Consider the following 21,961-nt stretch of genomic DNA (forward strand, 5'->3'; position numbering starts at 1 on the left):
GAGGCGGGAGTGACTGGCACCCTGGGCAGGGTCCACTCCCGATATCTGTGAGCCCACTGAGGGTGTTCAGTGGAGGACTGCCGCAACCCGACTGGCTTTGCTGTTGCTTGTGGAGGGCCTCCTGGGAGCCAGCATTGCGTATGAGCAGGAAGTGGTGGTGGTGGAGAGGTTCAGGACACCAGTAGTGAAGAATCAAGGGGAGGTGGGTCTGAACTGTACTTTAGAGGTAGAAGGAAGAGGACTTTCTGAGAGATTTGTTGTGAGGAGTAAACTAAAGAATCTGAGGACTCTAAGTTTCTGGCTTGAGCAGCTGGGTGTGTGTTGGCTTCCCGAGATGGCAAGGCCTGGGGAGAGACAAGTTTTGAGTGCTAAGTTTGAACTTGATTTAAGAAGTTTGAGTGTTAGTGTAACCTCCAATAATGAAATGTTATTAAACATTTTCCCCGTAAAGTTTTGTCCAACCAAAAACTCACTTTCTTCAGACCTTTTCTCAAATGTTAACCTTCTCAGTGATACCTTTCTTGACCAGCCTAATTAGTATCGAAAGCCCCATACCACCTGTCTCCTTTCCCTGCTTGATTTTCTTCCTAGTAGTGATTACTATCTGACGTGTTATATATTTGACTTGTTGATTGAGTCCATGTAACACAGAGTGTGTGAGGTCAGGCATTTTGTGTACTGATCATTGCTGTACTCCTGACACCTAACAGAGTGTGGCCTGTGGTAAGTGCCCAAGAAGTATCTACCTGAACACATGAAACCACTTGAAGGATTCTGTGCTGTTTTCTGTAACTAAATCTTCTCGTTAGTATCTGTCAGGCTTTTTGGCTTAAAACTTCAGTTCTCTTTTTAAAATGAATGCAGATTTTATAGGATATTTTAGTTATGGGTACATGTGCATGCACACACACACGTACGGGAGCTGGCATTGCTTTAAGGATAAAAACTAAAATCTATAATTCATATTTTAATTGTCTCTTAATTTTCAGGTTACAACTGATGGAAGACCGAAAATCATTGATATCATTGACACAACAGGAAGTGGTGATGTGAACACTGCTACAGTGGTAGAGCCAAAAGATGGTGAAATTATTGGTCTTTCAGGAAGAGTGCTTAAGGTTGGAGCTTTTATCTTTTTATTGAATTTTTTTCTTTTTTTTTTGTACTATCACCTCAAAGCATTTTACGTTTTTACCTTACATTTCATGGTATGGTATTAGTTACCTATTGCCATATAATAGATCACCTCAAAGCTTCACACTTTAAAACAACAAACATTTGTTATTTTACAGTTTCTGTGAGTTGGGAATCTGGATGTGACTTAGCTGGGTGCCTCTGTTCAAGATCTCGCCTGAGCTTGCTAACTGTCGGCCAGGGCTGTGATTTCATCTGAAGGCTTGATGTGGCTGGGGAAGGGGAGTTTGTGTTTATTGGCAGGCTTGGTTCCTCAGCACCTGGGCCTCTCCATGCGGCTGCTTCACAGCATTCAGCTGCCTTCCCCAGGGCAAGCAGTCAGAGAGAGCCCAGGTGGCGGCTCTGGTCCCTTTATAAAATGATGTTGGAAGTGGTGCCTGTTGCCTCTGCCATGTTCTTTTCATTCAAAGTGAGTCAGTAGATCAGCACACGCTTACAGAGAGGGGATTTTACAAGGCCATGGGTACCAGGTGGTGTGGACCCTTAGGGTCCATCTTAGTGGAAGTTATTGTTTTTGTTGTTTGATAGTGGGCTTGGAATTGGGATTTTTTTTTTTTTTCCCAGTATGGCTGCTGTATTCTAAAAATTTTAAGATTTAAGTCGAAAGGTGGGAAAAGTGATGAGAATGTAGTTTTGCCTTCCGCTTTTCCCTTCTGGGAACTTGGACTTGAAATATTTAGGCTTTAATATTTGTGGACTTAAATATCTGACCTTGTCTTATTCCATGTACTTGGCAGAAAGGCTGGGGTAAGCTAACATGAAAGATGATTAGGAAACAAACATAAAGCAGTTCATGAGATATTAGCTAATGGGTTTGTTAGATGGCAAGAATTTGATTGTGTTTCAGTACTCTTATCTTTTCAAACAATAAGCAGAATTAGTTTGGAAGGTAAATTTGTGGTTATTTAGATACCTAAAGAGCTATATTGAACTTCCCATCTTTTACCATCTATCTGAATCATGTTTAGACCTTGTCTCTCAGGTAAGATCGTCACGGCAGTGTATTAGTTTTCTGTGCAGCACAACAGATTAACACAAACGGCAGCTTACCGCATACGTTCCTACATTTACTGTCTCGCAGTTTCTGTGGGTCAGGAGTCTGGGCACGACTTCTTGCGGTCCTCTGCTCAGGGTTCCACAAGACCTCAGTCAGGTGTTGGTTGGGACTGTGGTCTCAACTGAGGCTCAGGATCGTCATCTTCCAGGTTCGCCCTGTTGTTGGGAGAATTCATTCATGACAGCGTGTTTCTTCAAGGCCAGCAGGAGAATCTCTGTGACCTCGGGGGTGACCCCAGTCTCTCTTTTAAAGAGCTTGCCTGATTAGGTCAGGCTCACCAGGGCACTCTCCTTTTGATGAATTCAGTCACCTGATGAGGGACCTTTTATTGCATCTGAAAAAGCTCTTCACCTTTGCCATATTACTTCCCATAACATAATCACAGGAGTAATATCTCCTTATGTTCACAGTTCCGCTGCCTGTCACAGGCAGATGGCAGGCATTCATATCCCAGTTTTGCTTCTTTTCCCGCATGTTGTGGACTGCATGTGTGACCCCTGAATTCGTATGTTGAAGCCCTAACACCCAGTGTGATGGTAGTAGGAGGTGGGACCTTTGGGAGGTGATTAGTGTTAGTTAGATGAGGTCATGAGGGAGGGGCCCTCATGATGGGATTAGCGCCTTGATAAGTGCCCTTCTAAGGGAGAGCTTGCTTTCTCTCTGCTCTGTGAGGACACCATGAGAAAGCCATGCCTGCAGGCCAGGAAGGGTGTCTCACCAGAATCCGGCCATGCTAGCACCCTGATCTCGTGCTCCTTCAGAACTGTGAGAAAACAAATGTCTGTTATTAAACCACCCAGTCTGTGGTATTTTCTTATGGTGGCCCAAGCTGACAAAGGCACCATGTGCTTTAAAAAGAAATACTGCAGGGAACTGACTTTCTGCACACCTGAATTGCTCTAGTTTTGCCTGTCTTTCCCAAGTCAACTTGTTATTTAGAGTATGTTTCAAAGAGAAACCTGGGATTCCTGTGAGTTACAGTACTCTGGGAAACTAGAGAACATTCCTAGTAAGTCAGGCAGATTTAGAATCATATAAAGTATCAATAGTATCCTCAAAAATCTATTTTTGAATAGTTGTAGCCCATGCTCTAGATAAACCATCCACACTTGTAATGTTACTAGTGCTTAAAGGTAGAATTAGTGTATTGTATACATGGCTGTGAAGTAAGATCAGAAAATTGATAGATCGGTATTTACATCCTTTCTCAACTTGGTGATATATTTCTTTAGCTGTGCTATTAACTGTTCTCAGCCCATCAGTATAGTGAGTTTTTTAATTTAATTTTTAATTGTATCCAATATGTCTTCATAGTTTAAAGAACCTTCTACAAGGCTTCTAAAGAAAAGTTCACTCCCCTTTCCATGGATCACCACCAATTCCTGCTCAACCAGGGTTAAGGCTTTGATATATTATCTCAGAGTTTTAAATGACAAGCTAAAATACTTTTTATTCTAATTTTTACCCCCTACTTTTAGACTTTATCTGTAGAATTAAAAGTGGAAGAAGAGGGTTTAGCTCTCTGGTCCTTCATTTCTGAGAAATTTTCTTGCATTGTCTCTTGGGTTACTTCCTCCCACTTTTTTGCTGTTCTTTTATCTGAGACTCCTGTTAAGCGGACACTGACCTCTTTAGTTGATCCTCCAGTTTTCTACCTTTTCTTCATTGCTTTTGTTTGATTTTTTTCCTTCCTGAGAGAGTTCCAAGATGTTCTCAACATTTTCTTCTAGCTCATGTATTGAATTTTGCCAATTTTTAATTGCAGAAGTCTGTTCATGTTCCCTCAGAGCACATTTCTGTGTCATGTATACAGTGTTTTATCTGTGAGAATATCATTGTCTTGAAAAGTTCTGTCTCATGACTTCTTCTGTTCCTCTTCCTCACCTTCTGCTTCCTCCTGCCCTCCTTCTTTCTCCTGATCTTGCTCTCCTTTTCCTTCACCTCCTCCCAACCCTCCTCCTGCTTCCCCGGCCTGTTCTTCCGTGTGCTTTGCTTTTGACCTGAGCACTTTTCCTCGGGTGTCCCCTCACCGCAGCTGTCTCTGATTTAGTGGCACATGAAAGGTGATTGGAAGTTCCCTGCTTGTGGAGAGTCTGTGGTGTGGGTCTCACTGTAGGGTCACGATACTATCATGGGAGGCCCCAGGATCTCCGTATATGGTATATTTTTTCCATTGAGATGTCCAGTTACCTCAAAGAGGACCTTCGCCTGTTTGGCCTGGAGTTTGGGGGCAGAGGAGTGAGAGAGGAGCCTGGCCCTCAGCATCTGGGGACCTGAGCCTTGAAAGGCACCTGGGGAGAGTTCTTGCAGACTCTTCACTGTGCCTCGTCTCTCCCATCCTCTCTAGAGAGGATGTAGACCTCTCTAGAGAGTTCACATCCCAGCTGTCTCTCATCACCTTCATGCAGGATGTGGGGGTAGGCAGCTGGGGACTAATTGGTCCTCATACCGACTTTCCACCCGTCTTCTTGGTTACAGTTCCCTTCTCCAGCCATACACAAACCATAGTTACACACATGTTCAGTTAATTTTTTTCAAGCATGTGCAGGTGTTCAGATATTTTGCAGTAGTCATTAAAAAGAATAATGTTGTTAGTCACTGGGATTCTAGCTAGTGGGATCTCTCAGAACTCTTTAGTACAGAGTTTTCAGAAAGCAACACAGTAAAGTCTTCAAGTTTCTTTGATTTAACCGTGCTTTAAAATGAGTCAAATACCTGTATTCTACTTCTGCTTCTTCCAAATAGCCTGTAAACTGCTGACGGTTAATGTCTAATTCTTCTGCCAGTTTAAGATCAATGACAGCTAGGTGCTTTGAAGATTCCTGCCGCCTCATTCTCTACGGATGCTGTTCTAAGCTGTCTTGAGAAACTGGCAGTCCATTACTTACGGCCAGCGGTACTCGTAGGAGCAGGTAGAAGCAAAAGAGTGAATAGAAGGATAACACCTTTCATGGTAAATTGTACAGGCAAGAAGAAAAGTGCATGAAACACACATGTTCAGTTTAATGAGTAATTTAAACAGACGCCATTTTATCCACCCAGATAAGACCGAGAGCGTTGCCAGGCCTCAGAAGCTTTCTGTGTTCTCCAGATCACAATGCATTTTGACTTTTGTGATAATCTCTTCTTTGCTTTCCTTTACAGTTTTACCATCTCTATGTGGATACATGGAATATATTTGTTAGTTTTGCCTACTGTGACCTTTATATGAATGGCCTCATTTGTGTGTCATTTCATGTCTTCTTTTCCTGGGTGTTTGCAAGATTTATGAGATTCAGCCATGATTTGCATGGAGCGATGATGTGTTGAGTTTCATTGCTGTGCCTGTGACATAGTTTGTATGTACCACATTCTGTCCATTCTGCTGGGGAACAGTTGAGTTGTTTCCAGTTTGGAGCTGTCACTAACAGTTCTTTAGAGAACATTCTTGCAAACAAATCCTGTGCACACATGTACAGATAGCTCTAGGATGTGTACCTCTAGGAGTGGAATTGCTGAGTCATAGAGATACACCTTTACTAGGTGATGCCAAACAGTTTTTCCAAGTGTTTGTACTAAAATACATTTCCACCAGCTGTATATAGGAGTTTTAATAGTTGCACTGCTAATAACACTTGGTGTTTTTAGGCGTTTAAAATTTTGCTTATAGGCTGGGAATCTAGCTGTATCACGTTGTGGTTTTAATTTGCATTCCTCTAATTACTAATATGATTGAGCACCTTTTCATATGTTGCTTAGACATTTGGATTTCCTCTTTTGTGAAGTGCCTCTTCGAGTTCATTTGCCCTTTGTTTTTAATACTGAGTTGTTATGATTTGTGGGATTACCTGTCCTTGGGTTACATGTGTTTCGGGAGTCTTCTCCCACTCTGTACTCATATTTTCACTTTCCAGATGATGTCTTTTGATGAGTAGGAGTTCTTAAATTTGATGTAGCTGGATATCAATCTTTTGCCTTTTTGCTTGGGGCTTTTTTGTGTCTTAAGAAGTCCTTCCTCCAGCTGACAACCAGTGCGAATCAGTGGCCCTCAGTCTCACAGACAGAGGGAAGCGAACTCCATCACCAGTCAAGTGCCAAATGAGAGTAGGGCCCTGGCCAGCACCTCGGTTGAAGCCAAGTCGAGGATCCAGCTAAGCTGTGCCAGCTTCTGATTGATGGAATGTGTAAGATTGTAAATAGTGTGTCTCTTAAGACAAAGTTTGTCGTATTTATAACACAGCAATAACTAATACACTCAGCAAAGATATAGAAACTGTAAAAACACTCACATGGATATTTTAGAACTGAAACTTAAAATGACTGAAATTTTAAGAAAGCATCACTGGGTGGATGTAGTAGCAGAATGGAGATGATGGAGGAGTCTGAGTCAGTGGACTTTAAGATCAACCAGTGGAGAATATCCATTCTGAATACTGAAGAGAAAAACACTGAAAAATAGCTAACTTAGCTTTGGGAGCTTGTAGCTCAATAACAAATGGTCACATATTTGCATCATCAGACCCCAAGAAGGAGGAAAAGGAGTGTGCTGCTGGAAAAAAAATATTTGAAAAAATAGTGGCAGAGAATCTCCCAAGTGTGGCAAAGATATAAACCTACCAATTCTAGAAGCTGAGTGAACCCCAGGTAAGATAAACCAAAAGAAATTCATGCCCAGAAACATTCTAATCAGATTGCCAAAAATGAAAGACAAAGAAAAAAAATCTTGAAAATGGCCAGAGAGAAGGGACCCATTGTATAGATGGCAAAGATACTCAAATGACTTTAGCTTTCTCATCAGAAACCCTGGGGGCCAGAAGGATGTCGTACAACATTTTTCCAGTGCAGAAAGAAAAGATCTGTCGATTGCAAATTCTATATCCAGTGAAAATATGTTCGGGGAAAAGGTGAAATAAAGACGTTCCCAGATAAGGTAGATCTAAGAGTATTTATAGCCAGCAGATACACTTTTAAAAAATAGTAAAAAGAGGCTTTTCAGACAGGAAGAAAACATGGAGCAGCAGAAATGAAGGACTAGCAAAAGAAGCAAAATATCTGAGTAAATATGATGGACTGCTTTGAGTTCTTTAAAATCGTATTTGATAGCAAAAAAAAAAATCCTTCCTGTCCCCAAATCATGAAGATATTCTCCCATATTTATTTTCTGAAAACTTTCATCGTTCTTCTTTTCATATTTGTTCTTAGAAGTCACCTGGAATTGATTTAATGCTTAGTTTGAAATAAGAGTCCTGTATCCTTTTTTCCATCTGAAGACCCACTTGTCCCAACACCATGTATTAAAATTCCATAGTTGCCCCACTAATTTTCAGTGCCTTCTTTTTACTTTGCAACTTTCAAAATGTGGTGACTTTTGGCTTCTAAAGCCTCATTGCCCATTTTTTGTCCTTTGGGTTTTTGGTTTTTTCCTTTTCCTTATTCTAATTTTAGTAGCATTTGGAAGGGAGCACAGCGCTTTCTAAAACTTTACCACATTTAACTTGAAGTCAGTTTTTAAAATCATCAATATTTAGCCTTACATGGTAAAAAAACGGTTAGTCCAGAGACCGTGAATGCCTTGGCCAGGTTTAGCACTGTAGTTAGATGCAGTGATAGCTGAAGGAAAGAGGGTCCATGTGTCCTGGCAGGACCATGAGGCTGACAAGTCTGAAGTACAGTTCTGAGACAGAAACTCAGATTTTCCTGCGTGGAACGTTAACAACTCATGATGACACTTGTCTCGTGAAGAGAACCTTCAATTCGTTAAGAATCCTCTCTTTAAAAAAGAGTCAGGGGAAATGAGGTGTAATTAGAAATTAAAGAGATTCTGTTTCTCATTTGAAAATCGGTCTTACCACATTGTGGTTACCACGTAATTAAAACTCTTTTTAAAGAGAGCAGCTTAAAATGGTCAAAATAAGCACTTTGATTCTTAAAAGAGACCAAAAGTAACTTCATATTGTGAAATACTCGAATATGTAAAAGGACATACTCCATAATTGCCTCAGAGTAAAGTTAGCTTCACTCTGACTTGGTTAAGGTTAGCTGGCCAGAGCCATGATTATACATAATTTCTATTTTCTGATTTTTTTTTTAAGCTCAATTTTTGTAAGTAACTAGTCTGCCTTTACTTTGAGGAAAATATATAGTCGTGATTTGAGAAGTATCTTGTTCATGGACCCTGCAGAATTTGGTCTCATTTTGATTAAATATAAGTTATGTCTGTTGGATTACTTTTATTGTATTATATACGTATTTTAAGTAATTGTGGTTGTCTTAACACCTGATTATTTTGCAGTCATTTTAATTAGTTATTCCATTTAATCCTTTGGCATTTCACAGCTTTTTGTAATCTCTTTGCGCAAAGAAGTTGTCGCTAGCGTATAGGGTTACAAAGCCACCTGTGTCGTGAGACATCTGTGATGGAGTAGTCTTTGGATTTGCCAGCTAGTGACTACTTACCTTTTTGTTGTTGCAGCGCTTTATTTATTGTTGTGGTTATGTCACGGGCTGTTGCAGGAATGTTAGAGTTAAGAATCTCTATTCTCTAAAGAAAGCTGATAAGCTTTGAATGAAAAGCACTGGTTTGTGTGCCAGCATATTTGAAATTTCACAAACTCCAGACGTCCAGTTGATTGAGAAAAGATCGCTGATGAGCATGTGCTTTTTAAAGTCAGTAGATCTTTGAAGTGCTGTGAATGATTGTCTTCCTGTATTTAGTTGTGAGAAAATTTCCTTCAGAGACTTCCTACCTGGGGAATAATTTGACGAAGAGGGACTTGAGGAAGAGTCGGTTAAAGATCCTGCACAAGTAAGAACCACCAGTCAGTCCACCAGCTCTGAGTGGTTGATGGTTCAGCTTCATAATCTGTACGCATTTAAAAGCTGTTTTTAGTGATCATGGGTCCTGTGATGACAAAGAGTATGAAGGGTCCCCGTTGTCTTGATTGACATTTCCAGTTAGTTGATGTTCATGCATCTTATTATTCATGCACATTGGAAGGTAAAGATTATTTTCTTCCCTTTGCACATGAGGAAGCAGAAGCCCGTAGGTCCCACCTGGTTAGTGGCAGAGTTTGGGCACACTGCCAGGTTTATCTGACTTTAAAATCCATATCCCTTACACCAAGTTTTTGTCTCTGTGATAGAACTAGATTCCAGTTTTCTTTTCAGCCTTTCTGTTGTTTGGGCCAGCAATTTAATTTCTTTCTGCTTCTTTGCTTTCTCCGTTTGTAAACTGGGCATACTCTTTACATCATTCTGTTAATTAAAAGCTGGAAGTGTTAGTTTTAAATACTTTGAGATAGTGGGAAAAACTATTGTAAGATGTTATATGTAATTAACATGATTTTATAGAACTTTTTTCTTAAGAACTCAAAGAGCTGTTTTTTTTTTTTTTAGTATCTGGGCATATCCCTATAGTATTGTAGAGGAGAGAGAAGTTCTTTTTCTTAATGGGAAATCTAAGGGTGGAGAGGTTCTGTAAGTGGCTTCCCTCCCCCCTGGTTGATGGGCAATGGAGTGGTGAAGGGGGAGGTGAGGTGTCCTTAATGCTTGGGAATTGAAGGTCTTAGTGGTTTAATGTGATGTTGAAAGCACTTTATAAAGCATTGTGTAAATGAAAGATATTCTCCTTAAACCATCTCATTGATGAAAAAAAAGCCAGAGAGATATTAAGTGGCAACTTAGAATATTAAAAATGTTGCTCTAACATACGAGCCTGCTCGTCCAAGTTGAGCCATTCGAATACCTTTTTCCCCAGTGCTATATTATTAGAATTGGGAAGCATTTACTGAGTGAGAAATTTACTTTTTATTTTTTATAGATTCCTGCGAGCTGGACAAATCCCTCAGGCAGATACCACATTGGCATAAAAAACGGCTATGATTTCTATCCAAAGGCTCTCAAGGAAAGAATACAGGTAACGTGCCATCTAGTATCGGTGACTTCTTTTCTTCCTCAAATTTTATTCATACTGAAGAAAAACATTTCCTAAAATCTCACTAACTTAATTGTTTGGGGGGTCTGGGAGGCTTTCAAATGGTGACTGCTTAAAGCAAGATTCTGTTCAATGGAATGTCACCCATTCATGGTTCTTAATCTTGGATACATGGATAAGTTTAGGGAATCTGTGAGTACCTTGAAATTATATTCAAATTTTGTGTATTTATATTTTTCTGGGAGATGGGATATGCTTTCATTGGATTTTTGAAGGACTTTTTTTCAACTTCAGAGAAGTTAAAGACAGTCGATTTAAAGTGGATTGCCCTATTTATTCCCGTTCCTATTGTTTCTATGGTAATTTGTCCCATTTTCTTAGTCTTTACCTAGCTTGCTTGATCCCAGTCATCATTCAGTATTAGGGAAAGAATTACTCAGACCTAAAGCAGCTGAAGGATAGGAAACACAGTCTGTCATTAGAGAGATAAGAACTGTGAATTGAAAGAGAAGGAGCCTGCTTTAAGACAACGTAATAGACCTTTCAGTGACGATGGAAAGGTTTGAAATGTTCATTATCCATCCATCATGGTGGCCATGAGCCACAAGTAGCTATTGAGAACTTGAAATGTGGCTAGTATGATTAAGGAAATGAAATTTTAATTTTATGTAATATTTTAAAATTTAAGTTTTAATAGCAACATGTGGCCAGTAGCTGCCGTATTGGACAGTGCTGCTTTAGAGGACTGCTGACACTAGTAGCCCATACAGGTTTCAGCTATAAAACAAGATGTGATCCTGGCAAAGGGGCCTCACGGGTAAGACCTGTGGGCCCTTTTATCTAATCTAGTATTGTCATTTGCTTCTCCAGGGGTCAGTGAACCATAGGAAGTTACTCAGTACTTTACATATATAACCTTGACTTATTTGTCAGATTCCAATCATTCTGGAAAAAAAAATACAAAAAATAAATGCACTTAACTCAACTTTTATTGGATACTATTTTACTTTAAAATTTCAGGCTGAAATGCATAGTATTTTTATGCACTATATTAAATTTAATCAACCGTGTTAAGGTACGAATTAACATACAAATAGAGTGGTTAAATTAAAGCGGATCCCCTATCAAGAGGATGAGGGAAAAAACAGGCTAGAGAAGAAGGAGATTGAGGAAGCTGGCAGGTCCATCAAAATGCAACTGCAGGCACTCTTACTCCTGTCTTCTGCTTGCTCTTGGCTGAAGGCATTTCCCAATTCTGTAAGGGTTCAAAATAAACGTTTTCTTCAAATGACTGGGATTTCAGTCACCTGACATGGTATTAGTTATTCTCGGAGAAGGGAAGGATTTAAATTGGGACATATGGTGTGTAAAAATACATTTGGTTGTGCCTTGGTAAACTTGTTCTCTTAAAACCTAGATGTGGTGAGTTAGCTAATCAGTTTTTTATAACTGATCCATTGCTTTATCAACTTGATTATAAATGATTTTTTTAACCTTTATAGGAGAATTGTATAGCATCCCAGCTCATAACAACTGTAAACGACTATCTAGGTTTACCTGAATATTTGTCAGCCTCATTGGAAAGTCATTTTTCTGTCTTTGCAGAAAGAACGGAAGGAAAAAATGTGGGACCCTGTTCACAGAGTTGCCCTTGCAGAAGCCTGTCGAAAGCAGGAAGAATTCGACGTTGCCAACAATTGCCCTTCCCAAGTTGGTGCTAGTCGCTTTTATTTAAACGTTACCATGTTCTCAGAGAATTAAGAGTTCTTAGAGAATTAATAGACTCTTTTTCACAAGTTTTATGTTGTTTACTTTTACTAATTTTTCTTTGCTTATTTTTCCTGAAGTCAGTTTACATATGTGTCTATCAATTGTTTAAAAGTTCTTAACAAACATAGAATACACACACGTACAAGTGCATAACTCCTAAGTGTATTGTCATGAATTGTCACAAAGTGAGCACCCCATATATGCAGCACCCCAGCCCCTCTCTTGCCCCTTCCTACTCACTGCTGCTTCCTCCCCAAAGCAGCCACCATCCTGATTTCCGACACTTATCAAACGGCTTTAACCTGTTTTGAATTTTGTAAAATGGAATCATACAGTGTGTGTTCTTCTATGCGTAGCTGCTTTCGTTCGATGTTTTTTGTGAGATTCCTCCATGTGTGGGGTGTTGCAGTAGTTTACTTTCCTTGCTATATAATTGATGGGCCATGATTTATGTATCCATTCTGCAGATTGGTACTTGCTTTGTTTTCAGTTTTTGGCTATTATGAAAAATCCTATTTTGAAAATTCTTGTGCCTGTCTTTTGATGGGTCATAAAGTGATCGTACCAGTTCCACAGGAAGCGTACGAGAGCTCCCATTGTTCAACATCCTTACCGTTGCACTTTTGTGAATCAGTTTATAAAATGAAAATAATTCTTGGTTTAGTATGAAAATAATGAGTGCTAGCTGCAGAAGCTTTCGGGCAGCACAGGTATGTAAAGTTTAGCAAGTGAAAGCCTCTGAAATGCCACCGCCCAGGGATGGTAACAGCAACCTGACATTCGTCCTTCTGAAATTTTCTTTTAATGCATGCATTTCTTTTCTTCTAATAAATTTTTTTATTGAAGTATAGTTGATTTACAATGTTTTAGGTGTACAGCAAAGTGATTCAGTTACACATACATATATATATATTCTTTTTCAGATTCTTTCCCATTATAGATTATTACAAGATATTGAATATAGTTCCCTGTGCTATACAGTAGGTCCTTGTTTATCTATTTAATGTGTAATAGTGTGTATCTGTTAATCCCAAATTCCTAATTTGTCCCTCCTGCCTTCCGCCTTTGGTAACCATAAATTTGTTTTCTATGTCTGTGAGTCTTTTCTGTTATGTCAGTAAGTTCATTTGTATCATTTTTTTAGATTTCCATATGTAAGTATATCATATGGTATTTGTCTTTCTCTTTCTGATTTACTTCACTTAGTATGATAATCTCTAGGTTCATCCATGTTGCTGCAAATGACATTATTTCGTTCCTTTTTATGGCTGAGTAATATTCCATTGTATATATGTACCACATTTTCTTTATGCATTCATCTGTCGATGGACATTTAGGTTGCTTCCTTGTCTTGGCTATTGTAAATAGTGCTGCTATGACCTCTGGGGTGCATGTATCTTTTCGAATTGGAGTTTTCGTCTTTTCCAGGTATATGCCCTGGAGTGGGATTGCTGGATCATATGGTAGCTCTATCTTTAGTTTTTTAAGGAATCTCCATACTGTTTTCCATGGTGGCTGCACCAGTTTACATTCCCACAAACAGTGTAAGAGGGTTCCCTTTTCTCCATACCCTCTCCAGCATTTATTATTTGTAGACTTTTTGATGATGGCCATTCTGACCAGTGTGAGGTGATAACCTCTTTGTAGTTTTGATTTGCATTTCTCTAATAATTAGTGATACTAAGCATCTTTTCACATGCCTTTTGGCCATCTGTGTGTCTCCTTTGGAGAAATGTCTATTTAGGCTTCTAATGGCGTGCATTTCTTAATCAGAAATGCAGTTGTATTAGTGGTTCTCAGCCCTAGCTGCATATTAGAGTCACATCAGGAGCTTTAAAAACTGTCAGTGCTTTTGCCCTAGAGAGGAATTAAATCAAAACCTTGCAGGGGAGGCAAGCATTTTTAAAACTCTTCAGGAGCTTTAATTAACATGCAGCTTGGGTCAAGGACCACTGGCCTGCATAGATCTACGTACACATTTAACTTTTATTAATCTGTGTACATCATCCTTTTTTAACAGCTGTATAATCTTCTATTAGATCAAGATTTGTTCTTCAGCCTCCTATTGGAGACGTGAAATGTAGTATTTCAGGTGCTACATATAGACAACGAACTTTATAGAAGAGGGATCTGAATTTAATTATCCTTTTTATATTGTATGCCAGAATTATTTATATAATTGTCTTTTTCCTTAAGGAGGAGTAAATGTTGAATATATTGGATAAATAAAAATGAAGCACAACTTCAGATTTTGGGAACGTGTGAAACTTAAATTTTTATTCATGAGGACTATTCAGGTGAATGTAGGGCAGTCTAATATAGTATGTAGTTTAAAAAAGTGCCTAGGTTGAAGCATATGAATTTCCCGTTTTTGTAGATGAAAGTGGTTGAATACCAGCTTGTATGTACTTGGTCATGAACATAGTATGTACTTAACTTAGCGAATTCTAAAAGAGGTACGACTATTCATGGTTCCTGTTATTTATTTGGGTTCTTAAGAAACAAATTTGAAATGGAAATGTTCCTGATATAAAAATCTAAAAGTCGATAGAGAAACTATTTTATAACAATTTTAGCATTACTTTTGGAAATGAATTATACAATTATAGGGATGTGACCAACACCTTTGGCCAAATGATAGCACCACCGTGTAGCACCGTGTCTTTCCCAAAGCAGCTGTAGGGAGTGACTGAATATGATAGTAAAAGAAGTATTTTTTACTGTTTAATATTTTAATTGTTACTGCCACTAAACTGGACTACAAGTTGCACAGATATAAAAAGAAAATTTTCTTACATTTTTCCAGGGTAAAATGACTTTACTATTGGGTCACACTGTGTCTTTGGTTGTATGTTAATGTCACCTTTCAAGAGCACAAAATGTGCTAATATTAATGTCTGTTCTAATTGTTTAGGCAAATAAACTAATCAAGGAGGAGCTTCAGAGTCAAGTGGAATTGCTTAACTCTTTTGAGAAAAAATACAGTGATCCTGGCCCTGTATATGACTGCTTGGTGTGGCATGATGGTGAGACCTGGGGGTAAGCAGTGTGTTTCCAGTTCTTCATTTAAAAATCATTTTATCTGCTCTGAAGAACATTAAACCCTCAGAACTGCCCAGAGATTTGGTTTATGTGACATTAATATCTCCAAGCAAAGCTACTTGAGGGCCAAATTGGCTTTTGGGTAGTTTTAGATAAGCCTTTTGAACCTCTTAGTATTTTAGACACGGAAGCTGACCCTTAGCTGTTTTAAAGAATCTTATTTCATTAACCAGATAGTAGTCATTAAACAGATAATATTAGTAGGTTGATGATTGGTGTATGTAGAAATGTTCCTGATTGAAGCTGGGCAGTTTGGAAAGTAAGTGCACGAGGATGTTGCAAAGCATCTACTATAAAAGTTTTAAGGGCAAAGGAGGAAAGTTGGGTAAAGATTTACCAACAGAGACCTAGTAGCTAAGTTGAAGCGAGGCAGCGTGATGCGGGCGGCAGCGTTAGAGCTCAGATCTGAGACGGAATCCTAGCATGTGAGTTTGAATGCTTTATCTGCACCTCTCTAGGCCTATTTCCTCATCTGTTAATTGGGATTATAATCGTACCTCCTTAGAGGGTTTTGTAAATTGGATGTTTCTAGACATAGTAGGTACTGGATAAGGGTAAGCTGTATCTGCTGCTTCTACTACTACTAATAATGATGATTTATACCAAGTTACCTATCACGTACATTTTCTACTTTCTTTCTTAGTGAATCATACACTGAAGTTGTGTTCCTTTATGTCAGCTAGTGTGTCTTCTTGAATTACGATCTGTGTAGAAGCAGGAATATGTTCTTGATACAGATATTTGGGCATGTACATGTTTCAGGGTCGCCACAATAAACCAGGGACCCTTCCAGAAATTGTTTTGTAGTTTGAGTCCCTGCTCATATGCAAAGAATTGTTTCCCGAGATGTGGCAAACACAGAACAAGATATGGTGATTTGATTGCTGTCTCTTGTTAGTTTATAATGCACCGACTTAAAAGGGGCTTTCCTCTCACAGATGTGGGTAATAACTCATCTTTGATAATGGGTATATAAAATGGTCAGTTGAATAGGAAATCTCTACTCCATTTGGGCCTGAAAGTGGTAATAAAATATTTGCATATAACAATATTTCAATCTAGATGATAGTTGATATTCATGCAACTTTTCCATGTATTGTAGTATGTTTTGGTGTGTGTATATGTGCAGGTGTGCACACATTGTGAACAGTTCTTTTCCAAAAGCTTTGCAGAAGCTTTGATCAAGTGTTTGTAATATTAAAAAGTTGTTCAAACATATGGTTTAGTAAATTTGGGGACATCTACCCCGTGGTATAACACGATACAGTCATTCCCAGTCATAAACCTTCAGTGATTTTTGTCATGGGAGAGGAGGTAAGGTTAAGTGTGAGGAAAATACTAGATACAAAATTCAGTGACACAGAAAATTTACTACAAAACACGCAAAAGGACTTAAGGAAATACTTTAATGTTAGTGGGGATTGGGTAGCGGAGCGGTAGGTGGTCTCAGTTAAAGTGTTTCTATAGATGCTGAAAGCACTGCGGACTGTGTTGTCCTAAGGGGAATGGCTTGGGGTTAGGATGTCCAGGGGGCCAGTGTATGTTTCCAGAAAGTTTTCTTGGTCTTTAAGGCAATTGACAAAGAAAGTGATAAGTGTAATAGTTTGTCAACAGTATGCTGAGACATCTTGAAGAATTTTTGTGTTGGAAATGAAATTTAATCAAATATTAAGTGAAGTGAAATCTGTGATAACTAGAAAACATTTTAGAAAATGTTAGTATAATCAATGAAAAACACAGCAGAATCATGCTTTCAAGTGCTACTAGAAATAATCTAACTTGTTTTGCACAATACTATATATTGTATGGGACTTTGATTCCCCCACCCCACCACAGAGTTAGATCCAGAATTTTTTGAAGCGAATCTTAAAGATCTTGAATCACCTTAAGGCAAATCTCGGCACTGTCTGCAGGTGTTCTCATGTCTCATGTCAGAAATGCCAAGCATTTCTCAGGGGAGGTAAAGTGACCCTAAGTGTCTGTTTTGTTTCAAGAATGTCAGGTCTGCCCTCCGCTTGACACAATTCTACTAATTGTTAAAACCCCTGTCTCTGCACTTAACCAGGTAACCTAGTATGACTGCACTCAAGTATTTGCCAGGATGCATAGTGTCAAGTGCTGTCCCTCAGTAGGGAGCAAAACCTGGTCAGAGAAACACTATTTATAGAGGACTACGTAAAGGAAAGACTATTAATTGGTTTCTTTTCAGTGGTTTTTGACCTCGTTTCAGTTTTCCTTTGAGAGTTTGATGAAAAGTGTGGATTCTTTTCACACACACGTACTCTAATCCTGTCCACAGGCCTTCTCTGTCTTCTAACAACTGTCCCTTGAGTTAAGCCAAACAGACCTTCAGAAACGTATACCCTTGCACCATGTTCACATTTGCCCTCTGTGGAGTTAGTTAGTGAAGTCACTAAGTTCTGTATTTATATTTTGATATGGTGCTTGAATTGTTGAGTCCCTCCATGTAGATGGTGGTTATAAGAAGTGCTGTGAAATGTGTCACAGTATTTGCTGTGAGAATGTTGTTAGAAGATGTTGATGCCTTCTTTCACCATTTGGCAAATAGCTTCTTTGTACCAAGCCGACTCTCTAGAAGCTGCTTCATGGACTCTAGACTCTGGAAGCAAGTACTCCCTGGGAACATCTGAACCTGACTAGGAAGCGTCAAGAGAGATGTCATTGAAGGGTCAGCACAAGTTAGCTGAGCAGAGGGTAGGAAAGGGGGTTGAGGGTAGAGGGGAAAGATCCAGAGAATGATGGAGGAACTGTTAGCCGTTTAGTGTGTGATGGGCTGTGTGAGGGAAAGGGAGGACTGGAGAGTGATTTCCAGCATGGAGGCTGGCCAGGTACTTAAATTTTGGCATCAACGGTGCTGCTTTTGGCATCAACGGTGCTAGCAGATGTGGAAGATTTGTTGGCATACGTTTTATCCGCTAACCTCAGCTCTGATTCCATTTGATGTGCTGCTTGTTTTCTCTGTGCCTTACTTTCCCCGTAAGTGTTCATTCTCCTGTGTCTTGCTATATTGTACTTATTTTTTTGAAATGCCGTAAATCATTTTAGGCACACATTGGAGTATACATAAAAACAAACCGATGATTTCAGAGATTCTTCTTCCCAGATTCTTCTTTTGTAGTGTGTTAATGAAATGTATGCCTTAGTATTTATAATAACGCCCTCTCTACACTATACTAGTGGGCTTCCATTAATTCATTATAGCGATTGTGATTGATGTACTTAGCTTGTTAAAACACAGCTGTTCTTATTTAGAAAATGAGCAGAAAGGTCTAATAGCTAAACACGTAATGTTGACCCTTAAATGACGTACGTTTCATTTATGACTGTTTTAGATTTATTTAGTTTTCATCAGACTGTCTTCTAAAGTGTTTGGAATATATATTTTAAAAATCAAAAAGTTAATAAAATGAGGAAAGAGCAGACAGGAGGACAACCATAAAACTGTAGAAAATGCTTCTTGTGAAAAACAAATGTTTGCCTAAGGCTGTTATAAATGTGCGTCCGAGGCTCCGTATAGTTCATCTAGCTTTGAGGGCCCACCTATGCTGTTGGATTCATGAAATCAGTTCTAAAAGAATCAGAAGGAAGCAGGGCCTAAACTGTGTTGTCAGAATCACCCTAAACTATTCTAAAGGTCGAGGCTAAGCTTTGGTCTGATTCCTTAAGCAGATAGATGGTCTTGTGCCTGGAGTTTCGTGAAGGACAGTTCCTAAAGCTCTCTGTACGTGACTTCATTTAAGGGCTGGTTCCTGTAAGTTATTTTACCTAATCTTTACTGTCTACTCCGTGAAACAGGCAGTTGCCATGTTTGTTATGGTAAAAGCAGATAGAGTGGTGAGAAGATATCCCAGAAACAGTATTGTGTGATTTTTTAAAAAGTAAGAAAATAAGATAAATTTCATTACCTACTCTTTATTCTCATCTTACAGAGCCTGCATTGCTTCAAATGAAGACGGGGATTTGAGTAAATCTACTGTTCTGAGAAATTACAGAGAGGCCCAGGAATATGGCTCTTTTGGCACAGCTGAGATGTTGAATTACTCCGTTAATATATATGATGATGGAAACCTGCTCTCCATAGTGACGAGTGGAGGTATTCTGCTTCAGATTTGCTAACTAGAGATAAATTTACAAAGTGGTCAGATGACAAATTCTTCTAGCCAGAAGCAGCCTTATAGAGAATTTAATCGAATGATCCCTACTAAAGAACTAGGTCTGGAATAATGGATGTGACTTGGTTCCCTGGAAATTCCCTGGCTTTTTTTAAAGCCATAACCATGTAGGCTCCATTTGAGGAGTATAAGCATGGTCCAACCACAAAAAATAGATCAGCATAATTCATCTTATGAACAGTAATTTCACCTCCAAATATTAACCCTTGAAAATTCACCCATGAGTGCAAAGAGTCAGGTAAAAGGATCCTCACTACAGCATTCTATGTAATTTTGAAAAAGTTGTAAACTTTTTAAATGCCCATCAACAAAAGAATAGGTTTTTTAAAAAACTTGTATTATTCATCCTGTGGAATACATTATATAGGAATGAAAATGAATAAATCTACATATTCCTGTATGCATAAATCTCAGATACATAAATTTTACTGAAAAAAATTATTCATGGTAAAACATTTGTATAAAATTTTTAAACATGCCAGGCAGTACTATATTATGTTTATGCGTGTGTGTGGTAAAAATATGAAAACATAGGTGGGAAGAATGTGCGTACCAGCTTCAGGGTAAGGGTAGTGGTTACTTCTGGGGAGGGAGAAGGAGAGTGAAGTAGGACAGCCAGCTCTTTCCCTCCCCCTCCCCAAGCTCTGTTGAGGTATAGCTGAAGTACAAGAAACTGCACATATGGATACACACGGTTTGGTAAGTTTTGATATGTGCATACACCCAGGACACCATCACCACAGTCAAAATTACGAACATATTCATCACCCCCAAAAGTTGGCATGTCTTCCTTTACTCAGGTAGCCGCTGAACTGCTTTCTGTCCACTCTAGATTACTTCACATTTTCTAGAATTTTATATAAATGGAATTGAAGAAAAATTTTTTTTTGCCTGCCTATTTCAGAATCCATATTGTGACTGTAACTAGCTTGTTCCTTATTGTTGAGTAGTGTTTCGTCATGTGCATCCACCATGGTTTGTTAATCCATTCATCTGTTGATGCACATTTGGATTGTTTCAACAGTTGCGTACAGGTCTTTGTAGAAATATGTTTTTGTTTAATTTGGACCAGTATCTGGGAGAACTGGTGGGGTGTGGTGGTTGCCTATTTAAGACTCTCGGAGCTCCTCTTCACAGCAGCTGCTCCCTTAGCACCCCACAGCAGAGTGTGAGTGCACGGCCCCACCCACTGTTGCCATGTCAGGCTCAGAACTGTAGTAAGAGGCATCTCAGTGTGGCTTTCGTTTGTATTTTCCGGGTGACTAATGGAGTTAAACATCTTTTCATACATATATTTGCCATTTGGTTATTCTCTTTTGGGAAATACTTTTTCAAGTGTATTACCCATTTTTCTTTTGAATTTTGAAAGATTATGTTCTGGATATAAGGTCTTTGTCAGTTACATATGTTGCAAATATTTTCTCACCTTTGTGACTTACATTTTCACTCTCAGTGAAACGGGTAGAATCCAGGATGGCAAAATAGTGTGTGTAATTCATTTTTTGTGAATTATCGTTAAGAGACTTAAGATAATAATACACTGTTAGATGTTAAGATGAGACTATATTTTTATTCTATGACTTTTATTGTGATTAATAATGTGCAAATTGAATCTAATGGTTAAAACTTGGAGTCTCTGAGGATGTTTTGTCATCTTCTCCCCTTTTTGCCTCTAGGAGCTCACGGAACACACGTAGCCAGTATAGCTGCCGGGCATTTTCCAGAAGAACCTGAACGGAATGGCGTGGCTCCTGGTGCTCAGATTCTTTCTATCAAGATTGGTGATACAAGACTAAGCACAATGGAAACGGGCACGGGCCTTATCAGAGCTGTGAGTATTTGTGAGCTGTTGACTTCGAAGACTAATGATTAATGATCATGGATGTTTTCAGGTTTATAAAGTGCTCTGGCTTTACAAAAAATATTGGAACTGTATTTGGTGTATAGGACTTTGTTTTTAAAAGCAAAAATGCTTAATTCATTTATATATTTTTATTGAAAATTATTAGGATAAAGTTTTTTGGAAACTATGAAAGTATTATTTACATTATACTCTCACTTCTAGTAAATCCCTTAGAAAGCTGTTTTGAGCTACTTTAAAAATTAAAAAGACCTCTTAGCCAGCTTGCTCCGTCAGTGTGAGAAGAATTTACTATTCTGCATTTCATTTTAACATATGAATTATATTTTACTTCAGCAAATTTAGACTTTAATAAGAACCATTCCATCCCCCTTCCTCTCCCCAGCTCTGCTCTGCAAATGCTAGTTTGTTTCTTTTTGACTACTTCCTGTACTCTGTGACTCCCTCCTACATTTTTTTAAGTTTATCAACCATATGCCTGAGAATAACTTATAAATTTAGATTTGAATTGGAATACGATTGGTTAAGAAAATATGGGATTCCATGCCTTTATTGTACTGGCTCATCTGTTTCTATAAATGGCTGCCTAAACTGGACTCTTAATCTTTTCAATAGATGATAGAGGTTATAAATCATAAGTGTGATCTTGTCAACTACAGCTATGGAGAAGCAACTCACTGGCCAAATTCTGGGTGAGTGTTCTTTGGCACTTGTCAGCCATAGAAGCTTAGCTGATGAAAAGTATTAAATGCTTTTTAGAACTGGATTGGATATCACAACTGAAAAAGAGCAGACTCGGTGGGTAGATGATAACTGTCTGTCTCTGAGAACCCCGCCCCCATTCCCACATCTTTGATGTAGTTTTCCCCTCC

General features: G+C 38.8%; 1 protein-coding gene across 2 annotated transcripts in view; it reads left to right on the top strand.

The window, feature by feature from the left end:
- TPP2 (tripeptidyl peptidase 2) overlaps positions 1-21,961 on the top strand; it is a 66,761-nt gene that overhangs the window by 6,849 nt on the left and 37,951 nt on the right. For both annotated transcript variants that reach the window (XM_065895844.1, XM_065895843.1), the window contains exons 2-8: positions 990-1,118; positions 10,050-10,145; positions 11,769-11,873; positions 14,848-14,972; positions 18,986-19,149; positions 20,905-21,059; positions 21,705-21,781. In XM_065895844.1, the coding sequence (XP_065751916.1) occupies positions 990-1,118; positions 10,050-10,145; positions 11,769-11,873; positions 14,848-14,972; positions 18,986-19,149; positions 20,905-21,059; positions 21,705-21,781 (851 nt within the window). The remainder of the gene's footprint in view (positions 1-989; positions 1,119-10,049; positions 10,146-11,768; positions 11,874-14,847; positions 14,973-18,985; positions 19,150-20,904; positions 21,060-21,704; positions 21,782-21,961) is intronic.

The sequence above is a fragment of the Phocoena phocoena genome, chromosome 18 (genome assembly GCF_963924675.1).
Source record: "Phocoena phocoena chromosome 18, mPhoPho1.1, whole genome shotgun sequence".
NCBI lineage: Eukaryota > Metazoa > Chordata > Mammalia > Artiodactyla > Phocoenidae > Phocoena > Phocoena phocoena.